General features: G+C 42.0%; 1 protein-coding gene across 1 annotated transcript; it reads left to right on the forward strand.

The window, feature by feature from the left end:
• The first annotated feature begins 4,765 nt into the window (after positions 1-4,765).
• LOC143297524 (ubiquitin-conjugating enzyme E2 R2-like) lies at positions 4,766-19,777 on the forward strand. Its single transcript, XM_076609924.1, has 5 exons — positions 4,766-5,078; positions 6,585-6,671; positions 12,748-12,845; positions 14,840-14,974; positions 15,833-19,777. Exons 1-5 carry the CDS (start codon positions 4,902-4,904, stop codon positions 16,041-16,043), a joined length of 708 nt encoding a protein of 235 aa, XP_076466039.1. The 5' UTR covers positions 4,766-4,901; the 3' UTR covers positions 16,044-19,777.
• The last annotated feature ends 159 nt before the right edge of the window (positions 19,778-19,936 follow it).

A 19,936-nucleotide genomic window follows, 5' to 3' on the forward strand; every position in this document is an offset into this window, starting at 1 on the left:
AGCGAGAGACAGAAAACGTGAGGCCAGGTATACATGGCCCATCTGGTGCTTGATTTATGTATGTGTTTTGCAAGCTTTTCAGGCACACTCCACCTAATCCCAGTGAAACTGTATTTTCTCCGAAACAACATTGTCTTTGCTGCCGATATAGTTTCAGAAATAAAAGATCTTTGTTTCAAAAATAAGATATGCAATAAGATATCTTGAGATCTGCTTGATCAACAATAGAGGACACAGCAGCATATCAGAGCATGTAAGACAGATGTGACTGTATTCTACTGACTTCGAGAAGGCCTCTTCTAAGGCGCTTCCTCCATAAACTACACAAAACAGCATCAGAAGTGATGAAAATAATGCAGACAAATAGTTGTCGACCTCAGTTTTGGGTCATGTACAGTAAAAGGTCGTTCTGAAAAAAGACAGTTTGTGTGCTGGGCCTGTCATCTTGATGGTCTTCTTTTTCCTGCTTATATAGATGAGTCAGAGCTGGGATTTGCATCAAATCAGATTCCTTGCAGATGACGTCATATTGCAGTCTCGCACAAAGATCCCACCAGGTACTGTCCATGTGCAGAATGTCTGGGATAAACTACATGGAATACTGGAACGCAAATGCGAAATAGCATGGTTACATTGCACGTGTGTGGTCAATATTAGAACATGCCAGTCACATAATGGGATCCCCAACTAGGGTGACACTGGCTGTCTTGAACGATCGAGTCCAGTACCGTGCATCTGTGCTACCAACTTGATCAAAGGCAACTTCAAGTCAAAGGTACCTGGTTGGTGCCCGCCTGACCATCTGATCGGTACCCGACACGAACCCTGCCCGACCGTCTGATCGGTACCCGACACGAACCCTGCCCGACCGTCTGATCGGTACCCGACACGAACCCTGCCCGACCGTCTGATCGGTACCCGACACGAACCCTGCCAGACCGTCTGATCGGTACCCGACACGAACCCTGCCCGACCGTCTGATCGGTACCCGACACGAACCCTGCCAGACCGTCTGATCGGTACCCGACACGAACCCTGCCCGACCGTCTGATCGGTACCCGACACGAACCCTGCCAGACCGTCTGATCGGTACCCGACACGAACCCTGCCCGACCGTCTGATCGGTACCCGACACGAACCCTGCCCGACCGTCTGATCGGTACCCTACACGAACCCTGCCAGACAGTCTGATCGGTACTCGACACGAACACTGCCAGACTATCTGATAGGTACCCGACACGAACCCTGCCAGACCGTGGCAAAACTGAAAGCAGTGTGTCCGAAACGCCTCAAGCAACTGCATGACCACCAAGATAACAAAAAAATCTGCAATCAAAAACAGCACAGGGCTTGGTAGTTCCATCAACACAGCCCGACCTGAATAGAAACCAGTTTTTGTTTTGTTTTTTCTTCTTTCTTTCTCTCTTTATGCTCTGCCAGAAGAAACACAAGTGAAGTCCTCCGAGAGACTGATTCGGGGCAAACAAGTGTTGCACGGACACGGTAGAATTTCGTCCACTCTTCTTCACAGTTGCATAATAATTTGTCTTTTTAGACGCCTACGAACGACGTATGCAACAAGACAAGACCAGGCCGCATAACCAGCACAAAAGCTGGTCACACGAGACTTACCACACAGACTTGTGCCACTGGTGATTGTGACTGGCAGTTTGGGTGTAAGCAGACGTAAGGAGGTAGAGGGGGAGTGGAGGGGGTCGTGATTGTGCAAAAGTCTTTATTTACACAGAGGAAGGTGGAGGAATGGTTAAGACCCTTATCTGCCCGTGCAGTGTCCATGAAGCCGGTCTGCCGGGTTCGAACTGTCCCGATCTCAGTCGCCTTTAGTCTCCCAACTGAGTTTGACCGGAAAATCAAACTGAGCGTCTAATCATTCGGATCAAGACGATAAACCGAGGTCCCGTGTGCAGCACGCATTTGGCGCACTGAAAAAGAACCCATTGTGACAGAAGTATTTTCCTCAGGCAAAATTTTCCGACACGGCAGGGCATGATACTGTTGATTGAGTCGGTACACAAATGGGCTGCGCATGCCAGTGCACGCAAGACGAGACGAAGCGCGTTGGGTTTGCTGCTGGTCAGGTATCTGTCTAGCAGAAGTGGTGTAGCGCATATGGATTTGTCCGAACGCAGTGATGCCTCTTTGAGAAACTCAGTGAAACTGAAACTATGCAGATAAATCCGGCCACAGTTCCAGTCTGTCTTCAGCTGCAAGGAAGACACCACAGCCGATGACTTCAACCAACGATGCCCCTTACCACCTGACCTACCCCACTACCCCATATGCAGCGACATCAACATCGCAGAGGAAGGAGTAAGAAAGCTGCTTCTCAGACTGAACCCCCAAAGAGCCTGTGGACCTGATGGCATCACAGCCAGGCTCCTAAAGACAGTTGCTGAGGAGACTGCTCCAGTCTTCACCCTGCTCTTCCGCAGTTCCTTCAGCATCGGAACACTGCCACACGACTGGAAGCAGGCTTACATCACACCTGTCTTCAAGAAGGGAGAACGGTACAAGGCAGAGAACTATCGACCAACCTCCCTCACGTGTGTAGCCTGCAAAATAATGGAGCACATTGTCACCAGCCACATCATGACGTACCTGGAGAGCAATGGTATCCTCTGCCCAGAACAGCACGGCTTCTGGAGAGGACGATCTTGTGAAACACAGCTGCTCGGATACATTGACGAAACCATAACTGAGCTGGAAAAAGGAAAGCAAGTGGATACAATTGTCCTCGACTTCTCCAAGGCCTTTGACAAGGTCAGCCACATCCTGCTTGTCCATAAATTTCAGCGCTATGGAATTAGAGGTCAGCGCAACACCTGGATCAAAAGCTTTCTTGAGGACAGGCAGCAAGCAGTTTTGATGGAGGGAGTCACCTCAGAATACATTCCAGTCAATTCAGGTGTTCCCCAGGGCTCAGTCCTCGGCCCTCGTCTCTTCCTTCTCTACATCAATGACCTCCCAAGTACCATCAAATCTAAGGCCAGATTATTTGTAGACGACACCATGTGCAACAAAATAATCAAGAAGGAAGCTGACCAGCACACACTCCAAGAAGACCTAGTTTCCCTTTCCATCTGGGAGAGACAGTGGGCCAAGCAATTCCACCCTCAAAAGTGCTCCACCTTGAGTGTCAGTCATGAGAAAGGCTGAGAAAAAAGATCGCACCAAACTACAAACTTCATGGCCATCCGCTTGAAAACGTCAACACCACAAAATATCTTGGTGTGAACATCCAAGACGACTTACGCTAGGGATCCCACATCAATTCTACAACCAACAAAGCCACTGAACAAGATCTTAGGCTTTCTTCAGCGCAACTTCAAGATAGGACACGTGAAGACAAAGGAAACTGTGTACAAAGCCCTTGTTCGACCTATCCTTGAGTATGCTGGATCTGTGTGGTATCCCTATACCCGGCAGCCAGTGACATCCAGGCCATAGAAAAGGTCCAGCGCCGAGCAGCAAGATGGGTCACAGACCGACATCGGCAGACGTCTTGTGTCAGCTCCAACCTTAGCTCCCTCAACTGGTACCCTCTACAAGTCAGACGGAAAAAATATCGCCTGGAGATATTTTACAAGTTCCACCATGGTCTCATCTCCACCAACCCAGTCTACCTACCAACACCATCAGACAGCAGGCTGAGCTCCACGAAAAACAACACTGACCTGCAACTACGACATACCTGCCTGCAGGACGCAGTACAGACAGATGTCTTTCTACCCTCGTACTATCCCGGAATGGAATACACTGCCCCAAGAGGTTGTCACAGCCGAGTCACTTGACTGCTTCAAGTCTAGACTCGCCTCCTGCCTGTGACACAACAGAGTAGACTCCCCTCTCCCCCACCCCACGCCCCCGCCACCTCCCCCACCCCCACCCGAGCACCCACCCACTTCCCTCCAACTCTGACCTCTGTTTAGGTAACCCCCCCCCCACCCCCCTACACACACACACACACACACACACACACACACACGCACCGCCCCACGGCCAGCAAGCAAGTCCACCCACCCCCACTTTTTTTCTTTCTTTTTTTTTTCCACTGGTCAGTAGTGTCGTAGAAGGCTAGGGCTGTGCCAGTCGGGTGTATTCCCGGGGACTGCTACGGTTGCTGGATTGGCCAAGCTGGAGATTGATGCAATACACCAGTGGACTGACCGTGACTGCGACCCATCTCCCCTATCAGTTAGTTAACAGAACATCCCTCGGTAGCCCAGCTAAATTGCGCCCAACAGCAACCTCCCACAACACGACAAATTTCATCAGCATACTGATGTTGGTCGTTAAGTGGAAGAAGTACTTGAATGGTCTATGAATTCTATTTCAACCCGGCATGAATTTTTTAATTTATTTATTTTTTATTTTAGAGAATAGACTAGGATAGATTTCCTTGCCGTGAAACTCTTGAATTAATAAGACACAAGGCATATACAAAACATAACATGATTAGCAATCGCTGTGTGTGTCATTCCACGGACGTGTTTAAGTCCGTGGCGTCATTCATTCATGCAGTTTGTCAGGGGAGGAAAATGTTTTTGCCATATTTTGCATTAGTGGACTCTGGCTTCAGTTGTCGCAGAACTGGTTTCCTTATTATACTCAGATTGGTTGTGATTTTGTTATATTTTACCTTTCTGTGTAAAGTGCCCCAAAGTATTGAAACATAACAAAGACTAAACTAATAGTATATTTTCATTTTATACGACTACTGTTTACCAACCAACTGAATGTGACGTCATGTCACGAACGCCATATTTGGATGCACTGCTAACTTAGGAAAGTAAAACCTTTGTTTTCTGTTCAGTTTTTCTGTTTTACCAAATTCATCGTAGGCTTCAGGTCACTCCAGTGTCAACGAGTAGGTGTCAGCAATGGCACAGAGTCCAGCGGGAGGTGCTGTGAAGGCGTTACAACTGGAACTGAAAAAGATTCAGGCTGAGCCTGTGGAAGGGTTTCGAGTGAAGTTGATAAACGATGACAATATTTTCGAATGGGAAGTCGCAATTTTTGGACCTCCTGGCACCCTTTACGAAGGCGGATATTTCAAGGTAGTCCATTGTCAGGATTAACTGGATAAAAGATACAGATTTCATCGTATTATTTTTGTCATTGGAGTCTGTGTTGACGACTACATCTTGACAGATTTCTTTGTTTTGAGGCCTTGAGTCATCCATTGTTTCCTTCATTTTTCCATGGACGGTGACAACGACATGTGACTTTGTCGTGACGTGAACAGTGAATTTGGATTTATAAATCATCTGCCCATTCTCACCTGATTATATTCATTTGTGACATAATTCAGATTAGTTGAAAGAAATACATACTAAATCAAGACAAGACAGTGATAAGTAATTGAATATCTTGAAGTAACAGTTTAGCCAGTGTTTGATAACGATGTTTTGAGGTTGCTACAGTAATTGATCAAAAGATATGAAAAAATCAGACAAGTACTAACTGTAGTTGGGAATGATAAGATTCCTGTCACCACCACAACTTCCGTCACCCCATCCCCTAACATGAAGACAAATAACAACAACAAAATGAAAGAAAACAGCCCCCAGTGTTCTCTACAACAGAAATTGAGATAAGAGGAAAGAGGGAGGGTATAGATTTTGATTATCATATATACAGTGTATATTTATTTGATAATTGATATTCACTGTTGGTGTTCCTTGAGTTGAACTTGAAGGCAGAAAATCCATGAAGGAGATAGATCTAGATAGTTGAGAACAGTTTGTTTCCTTGAGTTGAACTTGAAGGCAGAAAATCCATGAAGGAGATAGATCAAGATAGTTGAGAACAGTTTGTTACCACTACAAATCAATCCTAAAGGAGCCACTATCATGGCTGCTAACACCAGTAACAGGCAAATATTCATCTCGCATGCATTTTCGTAAATCAGAATACATGCAGTTGGAATCGCTCTGGTATCTTTCATCTTGTGCACTTTGAATTTTTCAGGGGGTGTTGACATTACTTGTCTGCTTACTAACCTGCTGTTTACTTTTGAATTTACTAAGCAGAGTCTGAGTATTTCTTATCAGCTAGCTGCCCCTGGTCTTGTTTCTAGATCTGAATCTCTTGGCTTGACTCAGAGGGAAAATCTATGAATGTGATGTGAAGTCAAAGGGATCAGACCAGTTGAAAATCACCACAAGGAGTGCCCAGCTTCTGTCTTATGGGAGTACTACCTTTAATTTAGTATTTGAAGGTAAACTTATTCCTTGGTCTCAGCTGGCTGAAATTAGTGAAACCACTTGATATTGCTAGATGGTGAGAATTACTGGAATAGACTTAGTATTGCATGACTATTGTTGTTCGTGTAGAACATGTCAGTAACATTTGATTTGATCATTTAACACTTTTAGACTGAGCAGTTAACTGTTCTCCCGCTTATGATTTGCAGAATTTGTGAACTTTCTGAAAAAACACCACTACCACAATACCAAATACATGGTACTTGTCTAACTAGGTAAGTGAGGTGGTATCCATCTTCATATTATGTAAAGTCATAAGTTTAAAGGTTTTGTTTAATGGTTTTGTTTTCTCTGCAGGCTCTCATGAAATTTCCAGCAGATTATCCATACTCGCCTCCAAGCGTTCGTTTTATCACCAAGATGTGGCATCCAAATGTTTATGAGGTAAGCTTTCAATTACCACAATTTAGGCAAGTGGTAAACATTGAGCTTGCATTCAGAAGTTTGTGAATGAGTTCAAGTGAGTTGATCTATGACTTACGAAGTGCCATATGATTTGATATTCACCTTATCAAGTAAGTTACTGTTCTGAGTCACACCATGTCATGGTTTCACTCAGTCCAGTGAACACCCTTTACCTAACCTTATTTTTCTGAGATGGTTATCCCTATGATCTGAAGTGACTCTTGGAACTCAGACACATGTAAAGATGATTTACACGATATGTCTGCACATATAATTTATGCAGACACACACGCACGCACACACACACACACACACACACACACACACACACACACACACACACACACACACTGAATCTTTTAGGCAGCAAGTGGAAATGCTCTCTCCACTAATCCTTTGAGCAACCAATTTTGACTTCCATTGGTGACAGGGTGACTAGGCAGCCAGATTCAGAACATTGCCAATTTTCACTTTAACACCTCCGTCCACCTTCCCAGTTGATGTTTTTTTAAAACAGATCCATGAAATTGGAAGAGTGCAGTTTCACGAAGATAAGGGATATTCTATAAATGTTTCAGCACAAAAAGATAGATCTACTGTCATTATTTCTCATTCTCAGGTAAGAGAAAGAGAGAGAAATAGAGATAGACTTTGAAACAACAGGTTGCATTTCGCACTGCCAAAATGCCAGAGATCACCATGGCTGTTCCAAAAGTATTGATCGACTACATTTGGCTGCAGTATAACAATACAAATGTGAACGTAGCTGCTTTGACTTTTTGGCTTTTGAGTGAGAGCTAACATTCTTAATCTACATCATCCTCGTTCCTTGTGATATGGTGCGTCGAGAGCAGACTGACTGGGTCAGTTGGTGTTTCTTGACTTGCACTGTATAGTAGCAGGTTCCGTGTTTGCATTGACAAGATTCCTTTCTGTGTGATTATCAAATTTAGACACATCAATGAATTTATTCTGTTATATTTTGAGTTTGTGATATGAATGAATGAATGGGTTTAAAGCGGAGGGAAGGACAGTGGAGGAAGAAGAAGAGTTTTGGGGGAGGTGTAGAGGTAGTTCATGCTCATTTGTTCTTGGCTTCAGTATTTCTCAGTTTAGCATGCAGTACATGATGTACACATGATACACACCGTAGATGAATGATGATACTGATAGTATATAAATGTAAAGGTGTATCTGAAAAATTGTAAACATTTGTCTTGTATAAGTTGTAACATTTCATAAAATAAATGTCAGTCGCATGGGTCTTCTATATTATATGTGTTCACTTGGATCTAATGAATTTGATTGTATCAGGTAATGAGGTATGTACATTTGAAACTGTTTTAGAAAAGAAAAAAGGCATCTTTGCATTCTCTCCAGTTGTATTGCATTCAAATTATTTGCAAAAAGATGATCTTGTTCTTGAATACTTGCATCTCAGTTTGCTTTGGTTTTTTTTTTTTTTTTTTTTTTTTTTTTTTTTTTTTTTTTGCTGCCCCATCATCTGCACCGTTTCAGTGGCATTACTCCCACACTGCTCATTTAGATTCCCCCATACACGGCCACACCCGGGTTCATCCGTCGCAGTTCCAGCGTCTGCAGTCCACAGGGAACCATCGATGTTAGGTCGCCTGGAGGCCACACACCAGAGGAGACCCTGCACTGCTGCTGAGTCACTTCGGTGGTGTTCAGTGGTGCCTGTTCTGATTTTACGTACTTAGGACACCACCTACTAAGCCCCCTACTAACGACAATAATGGCTTAGTCACGGAGCCAGACTGAGTGAGCGTCCCCCCCAGAGTGGAGACCGCCACCACGTCCCTCAAACAACAGCCCCCGACGAATCCGCCGATACTGACGACATTGACAGGACTCACCCCAAGCACAGAAGTGGAGGGGTATCGAAACTGAGGTCACCATGAGAGCAGGGCATGAAAGGCCACAGACTTTGAGACTATTTTGTTTATATTGATGACGATGAAGGAGGAGGAGGATGACGATGATGATGACGATGTTGCTATGGAGGTCCATTTTGGTTTGGGACTGCGTGACAAGGCTGTACTCTACGCTTCCTGTCATAATGATATCCCGGCGTTAACCAGGCCCGAGAGATACAGACACTTGCAGTGTTGGTCAAGTAATTAGAGCAACACACCCAAAGACGCATCCTTGAAGTGGATGACACTCGACTGTGTGATCCCAGTCTCCCCATTTAAGCCCACAGCACACTCAACTCTGGGTAGGAGCCGTCCACGGGCCGAAAAACCCACCTCCGCTGGGATTCGAACCCGCGTCCTCCCAGCCGTCAGTCCGCGACGCTAACCACTTCGCCACGGCGGCTGGTCGTTTGCTTTGGTTTTTGTTTTTTGCATGGAAAATCAGAAGAAAAACGCACATCAGTATAGCTATTGGCATACATTGCAGAATTCTGACCTGTCAGTTTAGTTGAAACCATGTTATTTCTTATTTCATTTCTCCTCTTAGAATAAATAGTTTTCTTTTTAAAAAATTGTTTATAGGTTCTGTGTGTTAGGGTTCAGTAAGAGCAGAGACCTTCCATCTATTTGTATTCTTTCTTTTTTAACCAACCCATTAATTTTTAGCCTGGATGTTCCACAAGTATTGATCTGCAGCACATCTGTTCCAAATTTCATCGAGGGCATTTATTTTCTACAAGGATATTGACCAGTCAACTGACAAAAGTGGATGGTCTTTTTTTCCTTAATTATTTTTTTTTTAAATATATAATCATACAGAGCACATGTTTCTGAATAGTCTATTTCTACCTAACTTTTCTGCCAGTATTGTAAACAATAAAAGATGTTATTTTGATGAACTCTTTTTGTTATCTCAGCCTACTTCAGAATTATTAATCAGTATAAATCATTCAGTGGTATTGCAACTTGCGTGGTCATCACCACAGATTACTTTGCTATCTATTGAAAGATTCTCTGGTGTTTTTGGTTGTTGGTTTTTTGTTGTTGGTTTTTTTTTTTCCTTATCGGTTTTTTTTTATAGCATTTTGACATCACCCACCTACCCTTCATCTTCCCCAGTTACCACCTACCCACCCTCTCACGCCTATCACCCCAGCACCCACATACACCCGATGTCCGCCACCATTTCTGCATTTGAGTGTGACAAAAACTTGTAGGCAGCCATTTGTGTCTTTGATATCACCACACTTTCGATACACTCAACCACTGCCGTAGGCATTTAAAGCCACAACCTTGTCCACTGGACATACCCTCCCCATACCCTCTTGCTTGGTTGCTGGTTGTGTGAATAAGTTGCATGCAGCTGTCAGTGTCACCAGTGCTACTGTACAGCATTAGATTTTTCTTTATGATAGTAACCCAGCACCCTCCCCTTCCCTCACCCTTGACAGTTCTGACAAGGCAGAGAGGGGCCTCCACTTAAGGAGAGGCTTCAGTTTAGAGTCATAGCAGACAGCTTCTCTGGTGATTGCAGAACACATGTTCATTGCAGCTTGAAAAATGTTTTGAAAAACAAAAACGTGCAGAGCTGTTAGTCCTTAGTCCTCTTTGTGTACATACATGCAAAATATCAAATGCACCTTTTTAAGATTCCTTAATCCAAATTCCAGTCCAGTGTCTGGTAGGTTATGGAAACATGAAGATACCCAACATGCACACCCCTGAAAATGGAATTTGGCTGCCTAAAATCTGGGATTAACCTATTCAGTGCCAGAGATTTTGAGGAAAGAGCGCTTTGATGATATTCCCAACCTTCTGGCTGTAACTGATCCGACAAACTACAAAGTGTCTGTTGTGCATCTGGTTTGTTTCCTCTGTAAATAAATCAGTCACGTGATAGTGACAAAATAGCATGCAAAAGGAAAAACATTATTTATTCCCATCTATTGCCCATCAACCCCGGGTTTCAAGAAAATCATGGATGACTGGCTGTTACCATTCCGGGCAGTTGATCACTGTGAAAAGACAAATCATTGACAGCTGGGCCATGCCCACTTTACCCCGCCCTCTTGTTTGGCTTTCCAACCTATTGTCTAACACCACTCCTTTATAATCTGTCCTCTCTCTCTGCTCAAATTTCGTGAAAGTACCACACCTTCACTGTCAGTCATGGTCACTTGCTCATAAATGATGTCTGATTCAGTGATTGGATAGATGGACTGAAGAAAGAGTCGGATACATGTTTTGAATTAACATTCAGTTTTGTCACCGTCATTGTCAAACAAATCATAAGAAAAAAAAGATTATCTCCCATTGACAGTTTCATACATAATCATCAGCACAGCTTGCAAAGTTAAGTAAATTTGCTGACGAGGATCACTGTCTAGTGTCTTAACTTGATAAAGTGTCCGACGTCTTTCTGGCATGTTAGGCAAACACTCTGTATAGGCGTGCTTCAAGTTGTCTAGTTAGCAAATTATTGTTGAGAAAAAAAAAAAATGTTTCTCCACCTGATGAATGTTCAGTTAAATATTATGTTTATTATCCAGACACATTCAGCTAACCATATCAGAGTCTATGTTCATTGTACCAAACTCCGATGAAGGAAAAATGAAATGCATGCAGCTCAGTGAACATCTTATAGGCACTATGGCAACACTTTTTGCTGGACTTCAGCTGCGGTCTCATAGGCACTCAACTGGTTAAACTTAAATATGGCCAAAGGCACAAAAGCCCGCTTTGGAATAGGACCCCATAAAAGAAAAAAGAATGTAAGGAAGAATGCTGACTTGATTATATAAATTCCTGTTCCCAGGAAGAGCATAGAGCTCCAATGGACGTTGTGGGCTGTCCTCTTCAGTTGGGCCCATGTCCATCTATCTAGATGCCTTGTCTGATCTTATCCTCTTTGCATCTTCACCATGTCTGCTGTGATCTGCCCACATTTTTGATTTTATTTCCCTTGTAATTGAATGTCTGGTGATGTTGGAGATTTGCATAAGGTATGGCCAATCAAGCTCCATTTCCTTTTCTTGATTTCCTAGTTGATAGCTGTCTACAAAAAGTTGAATTCATGCTTTTCTATACTAATCAACAAGACTGGCAGCAACTTTTGTTCCATTTTATTTTTAAGATATGTCTGAAGTGACTGTGTATGTCTGAGTACTTGCTCTTTTCTTTCCCGTTCCACTTCAGTTTGTTTAATTTCGAAGACCGTCATTTATTAACAAGTGAATCACACTGAAAAAAAGAACAAAACTAAAGGCAATTGACAAGACAAGATAGTTTGAATAAGTTATGGTGGTCTCATTTCAAAATGAGATTTTCAAAACCTTCAAACTTACAGTTTATAAATCGCAGACTATGTTCCCCACCACTTGTTTAAATGTGCACCCACGTGTCTACATGCTCAAATACTGTTGCACACACCCATACACTTGTTCACATTGACAAAACTGTCATTTTCATCTGGTAGTGGTACAGATGTCTAGATGATGCCTTCACCAGACAACAGGTGTGAGAGGTCAATAATGTAAGTTGTAACCAAACATCCCAGTTGATCTGGACATGTATTCACATCACAGTTGAAGGAGGGCAGAGAACATGCTGGACTGAGATAGTTTATGTTTGTGACTGGATTGTTTTGCCATTTACATAATATTGTAAACAGATACATAAGTTTGCATTCCCCAACCCCGCCCACTCTCTCCCAAACAAATCAGTTCTAATGACCCCCAACCTATCCATTTTGTTTGGGATCTGTCTGAAAGACTGGTGAAACATTCTGCAAATTCACAGCCATGGATATAGTGATAGTCGACCGTAAACCTTGAAACAGACTTGGACTGTACATACATAGTCATGTGTAATTCACTTGATAATTTGGGGGGGGGGGGGGGGGGGGATGATCCACAATTCTGTCACAGACTTTGTGGCCTTTGGCTTTCATGCAGTGGTTTTGTTTCAGCATCAGTTATGAATTCTCCACTTGCATGTGTGTTGTGAGTTTGTTCCAGTATTGATTATGTGTCTGCAGAGTCTGTTACACTGGGTTTATTTTCTGTGAACTGTAAAGCAATAAATAGCAATTCTAAGTGTGTGTGTGTGTGATGTTTCAGAATGGTGAGGTGTGCATATCTATCTTACATCCTCCTGTGGACGATCCTCAAAGTGGTGAGCTGCCTTCAGAGCGATGGAACCCAACACAGACTGTTAGGTGGGTGGACATATTCTTTTGCCTCTTTTCTATTTTGTATATTATTGTGGTGTGTGTGTGCGTGCTTGTGTGTGTGGGTGTGAAAGAGGGCAATGGAATCATTCATAGTAATAGAACGACATCCTTGTAGTGTGGGAGTCATTTTTCAAAATGGTTTCTGTGCATGTGACAGATCTCTGTAAGTTCTTTCAGAATGTGAAACAGTCACTGGCACAGAAAGAAAATAGAATGGAAGTAAACCCACAAAAACAACAACAAAAAAAGAATTTTGGTAATTGAATATGTTTATCTTTTTTGGGGGGGGGGGGGGGGGGGGGGGGGAGAAATGCCTTCTTCAATAAAAATTAATAGTTATGAACATAAATCAACTAATGAAGATTTCAACTGATCACTTGGGGATGGCTGGTAATAAGACAAAGAATTCAAACAAACATTTGGTATTTTCAGATGTCCAAATCAGTGAATGTGAATTCTTTCAAGGTAAATTTGTTTTAAAGTTAACCAGGCAGTTTTAAAGCTGAAATGATTGTCAGAAAATTGTGTCAGACATGGGACAAAAGAGAAATGCTTTGCATAGCATCATAAAAGATTGTGAATTGAATGATTTGAACTCTAAATTTGTTTTAAAGTTAACCAGGGAGTTTTAAAGCTGAAATGATTGTCAGAAAATTGTGTCAGACATGGGACAAAAGAGAAATGCTTTGCATAGCATCATAAAAGATTGTGAATTGAATGATTTGAACTCAGCCTGTGGAGCCTGATGTATCAGCAGACGTATCGGAAATTACTTGTTATTAATTTGCATTACAGTGGGTGGGGATTTAAAAGTGCATCACAGTAAGTGCAACTAGTTTGTTTCATAAAAGGTACTGATGTACCTGAATTGAAAGCAGTGGTATGTAAACACCTTCAAACACATTTCATGTGCACAATGGGTTTCTCACTCTAACACACACACATGATAGTATATGTCTTTCCATTTCCTTGTCATGCCTATTGTAGGTGATAAAAACCCATTCTCCCCACCCCCACCACCTCACACTGGTGTGTCTTCCCAGAGTAAGTTGAAGTTGCTCTTATTGTTATGCAACTACCACAACCTCCATTCCCCTCTGCTGAGTTACTGATCTGCAGGAGAGCCCTGAAGAGGCAATGTCTGATTCCAGTGGGCAGTTCCCAGAAATAGTGCAGCCTCCTTTTTATCCTCCATACTTTCCAATTTTTGTCGTTGCAATCGCTATTCCTTCTATTGCATGTCTGTGTGATCTGTCTATCTTGACCAGATGGGGCCTTTAATTATACTGGAGGTTTTCCAGCATGCACACATGCGCGCGCGTGCGCGCACACACACACACACACACACACACACACACACACACACACTCTCTGTCTCTGTCTCTCTCTCTCTCTCTCTCTCTGCTGTTCCATTTCTCCACACAGTTGCGTTGAAGGGGACATGGGGGGCAGGAGGGGGGTGGGGTGGCATTGTGTCAGTACAGGAGGGTCAGAATAGGTTCATCCCATCTCACTCCAGTCTCCAGACAAAGAGTTCAAGAACCTGGTGTGCACCCAAATTTATCGCAAACTCTTTCCTCTCCACTTTTGGTCTGGGCAAGACCAGCATCTTTTTATTTTATTTTTTTTAATTGTCTGCTTCTGCCAATAGTATTGTGTGATGGACTTATATGTGTGCAAGTTATTGTTTTGGTTTTTCTTCAGCAATAATTTTGTGCATCTGCATAGCACTTGAAAATGCTTATAAATACATGTACTTGTTTCCTTTTCAAGAGATTAATTTTTATTATGAACCAGAAAACTTGACCAAGTATTATCTGGTAATTTGCATTGTGGTAGTTAGCTTACGCAAGGGACATATATATGGAGAGAGAGAGAGTGTGTGTATGTCTCTGTGGGTTTGGTTTTTTTTCACACTGATTACAAATATTTCTATAGTAATTGTATATAAACATTGTGGTTGTGTACTTTTCCACCAGAACGATCCTCCTCAGCATCATATCATTGTTGAACGAACCCAATACATTTTCCCCTGCCAACGTCGATGCCTCAGTCATGTATCGCAAGTGGAAAGATACCAAGGGTAAAGAGAAAGAATACGAAAACATCATCAGGTGGGTATTTATGTGATGTATAGTCTCAGACAACCGCTTCCCATCTCCAAACATTTTCTGCAAATTAACATTGAACATCGTGTTACTAATCTCATATTTATGATTTAAAGCCATGTTTTCACAAATCTGACTGCTTTTCATAGTTTTTAAAGTATATTGAATATTGTGTGGTGTATCTTGGATACTCTTGAACTGGACTTATTGTTTTTTTGTTTTTTAGTGTGAGTTATTTTTTATCCCATTTTGCAGAGGTTCAGGTTGTATTTGTCCACTGATGATGATGTTCAACTATGTATGTGTGTATTTTGTCCTTGTATCTTTTACCTTCATTTGCAAAATTATGGCTGTGAGTGGAACACTTTTGGGGGTTAAGTTAAATGAGCCCATGAAATGTGGGTCTTAGTTATGGAGTTCTTAAGATTTTTTTTGGGGTGGGGTGGGGGGGGGGGGGGTGTTTGTTTTTGTGAAAATTTCAGTCAGTGAAGGTTTGCTTTTTTTCATTATGTGGTGTGTGTTTTTTTCCTAAGCATTAGTTGAAATAAAACCTTTATGCATGAAAACTTCATTTTAGGAAATTAGAAAATGTTTATCTATCTCTGTGAATAGATTTATTTCTTCTTTAAATGAAAAGCGTTAAAGTTGTTTGTCATTACAGACTGGTATTCATAACTTTATTTCATACTTTAAGATTGTTAAAAGTTGAAGGATCATGCTAAAATACAGAATTGTGGTATGAAGAATGCTGGTGTTAAGTATAGTTTGTGAGAAAAATACTTAGGGTGTAAAACAAATTCTGTCCAATTTTGAAACAACCAGATAACAGAGTGGTGTGTTTGTGTGTGTGATGTACCTGAGCAGGAAACAAGTTCAGGGCACGAAAGAAGATGCTTCCAAGGATGGTGTCACAGTTCCCACCACACTACAAGAGTATTGTGTCAGCAGTCGACCCACACAGGACAATCAGGTGGATGCTGATTTCTACGATGATGATTATGTGGATGATGGGGAAGACGAGGAGATGTATCAGGACGAAGATGAAGACATTGACTCGGGCAACGAGGAGTGCTGATAGTACCTCTCCCTGCTTTTCCACCACCCTCCTCCCTTTCTCTAGCAATGAAGAAACAAAGTTCCATTTAGACTTTTTCTGCTCTCTTTAATGAAAAAAAAAGAATTAAAAAAAAGAAAAGAAAGAAAAACAGAAAAATTACGTGTAAGATTGGATCAATAAAGAGCGACAGGGACTTCTGGGCGGATGCATGAAGAAGGTTACTGGTTGTGTGTGAAGATGTCTGTGCATTGCTGGAGTTCTGGTTTGAGGAGGGCTTCAGTGATGGGCCTAGAGAAACAGAGCATGGTCAACAAGTCGGCCAGTTTCCAGGACTCCAGTGGCCAGAGCTGTGGAGTCCACCAGTGCCGGCCCCCTGGCGTCTGTCTTCACCAATCTTGTTCTGGAGCCAGCTGCAAACTGGACTGCCGCTGCAGCTAGGGCTCTGGTTGACTTGTGTCAAACATGTATTATATCTGTTTGAGTCCTTCATTTTGTCTGTCCTTTTAAAGTTGATGTACCTTATTGTCCACCAGCTTGGGGACTGGACTACCATCTTGGTTCTCATGAATCACACACGATAAAAGCAGAAAATGTTGTATTTCAGAAGTAATGTTTGTGTTTCCCCTCCTCCTCTGCTCCCCTGAGATCATGTGACAAGCTTTTATGGATAGCTCAGAGTACAGTCTCGCTCCGTTTTTTTTTTTGTGTGTGTTTCAATTCCAGATTGTTGGGTGAGTGAGTGTGAGCAGTTAAATGGTGACGGTGGTGTGTGACTGAATGCTACAGGGTTATGCATGAGGTGAGCCGTTTTTGCCCAGACTGCCCATGCCAGCAGCAGGTACAATGACAGGTCTGCAAGCAGCAGGCCAGTGTTCTGTTGTTGTGGTGGTGGCACACCTTGTAGAATGAATTGCAACTGTAGCTTGACTGTAGCTTATGTATGTTTGTGCAAGCATATGTGTGTGTGCGAAACAGGAGGGGAGTGGGTAATGTCAGGTCAGTTGTTTTGTTTTTTTTCAGTTACTTCACAGTGTTAGAAGGTTGTATGAGAATGGTGTAAAATTTGTGCATGAATATTAAAAGAAAAAAAAATTGGGGATTTTGTGGAGCCTAGTGCTGCAAACAGAGAGAGACTTTATAGCTTTTTTGTGTAAAAGATGGTATGTGAAATGTAGAATTGCGAATATGGTTTCGTAGTGAAAGTGACATGGCCATTGGATTGGAATGTTTGTCACATCCTTAACTGACCGTTGTTAACAAGAAGTGCCAGGGACAAGGGGCCTGCTTCGTTCATTATTGGCTTTCACCTCTGAGGAATAATAATAAATAGTTGTCTTTGTTGAACAGGTCATTTTTCAGAAAGTTTGTGGTGGCTGAGGATGGTGGCTTGCAATTTGTCAAATGATCTTAAGATTAATGAAAAGTACAAGTAGGTCTGCATTAATTTATTGGTGGTGTGTGCTTAACTCTTTTGCTGCCAGCTCTTTCGCTGTCATGTCACTGTCAGTGCTGGGGGATTGGATGACATCCCAAAGAACAAAAGACATTTGAATTTCATTCGTAAACTAAGTTGCACTTTCTCACAGATACGTTTTTGACTGCAGTGAGGAGATTTTGTTTTTTCCCCTCTACACTCGGATATACAGCCTGTGCCACAGCCTATAGAAAGCAGGATTTAGTCAGGTTAGGTGGGTTTTTTTGTTTTTAACCAGAAGTGAAATTGCCATCGAGTGTCCCCAACAAATAGTTATTTTCGAAAACCACAAGTCTTGTCACAGATGAAATACACTGGTTGACAGAATACTGGTACAGGTATGTGCAGACATTTGGGGGAGAGGATGGGCCATCACTGAGTTATGAAAAGATTCAGGTGGGAAATGCCTAGTAATTTAACAAAAAAAGAGGTCCTTTCATTTTTCAGTTTGTTTGAAATGTGTTCCTGAGGAAGTTACCACCACCAGTTCTGTTTGAACTGTTAAAAACTTTTCAAAAAGCATGGAATTTGTGCACGATCAAATAGTTACCCACCATCTTATTTGAAGAATCTTATTCGTGATGATTTTGTGCATGCTTTCAGAACATTAAAAAAATTGCTTTGGTAATTTTAACCACTTTGTCCACTTAGGCTGAAGGAATGTGCATGGGAAGAAAAGAAAGTTATGCAATGGACTTGCGCAGAGGCACACAAAAAAGCAGAAATTTTTTAGTCTCATGGTTTACGAAGAGATTTTAGCATTCTGCTGACTGTTGTTGAGGTAATACTGTCAGCTGGGTTTTAGTTCGACAAACTTGATAAACATTTTTTCTCATTCACACACACACGTTGACACATTTTTAGAAGAATTTGTAACTAAACATCTGCAAACGGCAGTGGATTTAGAAAAGGGAAAAAGTCCTGGCTCTGATAAGCGCACACAAAGAAAAACTAATTTCCTGCAGAGTCTTTTTCCAGTAGTCTCACCATCTGTAATCGCTACAGCTTACTTGTGTTGTGATGAAACACTGGTTAGAGAAACAACAGCATTATGTGTTTTATATTTTTTGTTTTGTTGGGCTTTTTTTTCACTGTCCCATTGTAGTGGCATGACTTCCATGCTGCTTACCTCAAGTCCCCCATACAAATCCATCCTCAGTGGTCCACAGGGAACTATAGATGTTTATTTGCAGGAGACCACATACCAGAGAAGACCCTGCACTGCTGGTGAGTCACTTCAGTGGTGCACAGAAGTGCCTATTCTGATTTAACATGTACAGGACACCACCTACTAAGCCCCATACTGACGACAATAATCACTTTGTTGATGGGAAAGACTGAACGAGCATCCATACAAAGTTGAGACTGCCACCCTGTCCCTCCAGAGACAGTCCCCCGTGAATCTGCCTACACCTAAGACCTTGACAGGACTCGCCAAAAATTGAGGTACCTTTTCACTTTCATTGGTTTGACCTGGCTGGAAAGACTTACGTTAGAGTAAGACTGGTGGTGTGAAGTACTGGAAGAGACTCTGTAGATTAGTTGTTCAAATTACACTTCTTTTTTTTGTAAACAAAATACTATGGTGCGTCCAGACTGGATGCATAAGAAGTTAGCGCGCACACACAAAAACTGCACATCCATACAGCAATGGTTTGGAAGTAGTCGGCCTAAATAGTTGCACATTTTACTGTGTGAGTTCAGCAGTGTTTTACCAAAAAGGAGGGTAGCAGCACAGCCCATCATCTATCACAGCTGACTCCTGAATCTGGTGTATAGTTTTCCCCAAATTTTCGTGGAAATAAGGCTGATCCTAAAAACTGTTGTGGTCTCTTGTGTGCAAACATGACACACATGAAATAAAAATAAACCCTGCCTACTTTCCAAACTTTGTCCTACCTTGCATTAAAGTTTTTCAGTTTACATGGGTATTCTGTGAACACTGAAAATGTGCTGAGAGTCTGGGACAAGATTAACCATTCAAAATTTGCAGGATGATGGAGAATTCCTTTCATTCATATAGTCTCTGTGCCATTTTGTTAGTCTGCGTCTGCAATGTTTGAATAAGCCAAAATCCTAACAGCCTAAAGCATTGAATGGATGCCTCTTAGCTTCTTGACCAAGTTCTTAGATGTGCACTTTCAGACACTGGATTGGGCCATTTTCACTGGTGTGTCAACGTATTTATAGCAGAAACAGACCTTGTATTTTGAATGTCTATAAATGTTTTATTTTGCATTATTATGAAATAAATTTGTTTGTTCATATTATGACTCAGTCCATAAGTGTGACATGTTATGTGTATGTCTGCATTATGTATGTATGCACTCTTTACTGCATGGATTAAAAAAAACATTATTAAAGAATTTGGCAGTTTTAGAGAGATTGCCATTAAATGGATGCTTGATCAGAATGAACTAAAACAATTTACAGTGCT

This window comes from Babylonia areolata, chromosome 22 (assembly GCF_041734735.1).
Source record: "Babylonia areolata isolate BAREFJ2019XMU chromosome 22, ASM4173473v1, whole genome shotgun sequence".
Taxonomy (NCBI): Eukaryota; Metazoa; Mollusca; class Gastropoda; order Neogastropoda; family Buccinidae; genus Babylonia; species Babylonia areolata.

What these genes read in the sequence shown, in the direction of transcription:
- LOC143297524 (XM_076609924.1), top strand. Translation starts at nt 4,902, where the DNA reads ATGGCACAGAGTCCAGCGGGAGGTGCTGTGAAGGCGTTACAACTGGAA. An exon ending in AACCCAACACAGACTGTTAG is followed by an intron (nt 12,846 to 14,839) that starts GTGGGTGGACAT and finishes CTTTTCCACCAG; the next exon opens with AACGATCCTCCTCAGCATCA. An exon ending in GAATACGAAAACATCATCAG is followed by an intron (nt 14,975 to 15,832) that starts GTGGGTATTTAT and finishes GTACCTGAGCAG; the next exon opens with GAAACAAGTTCAGGGCACGA.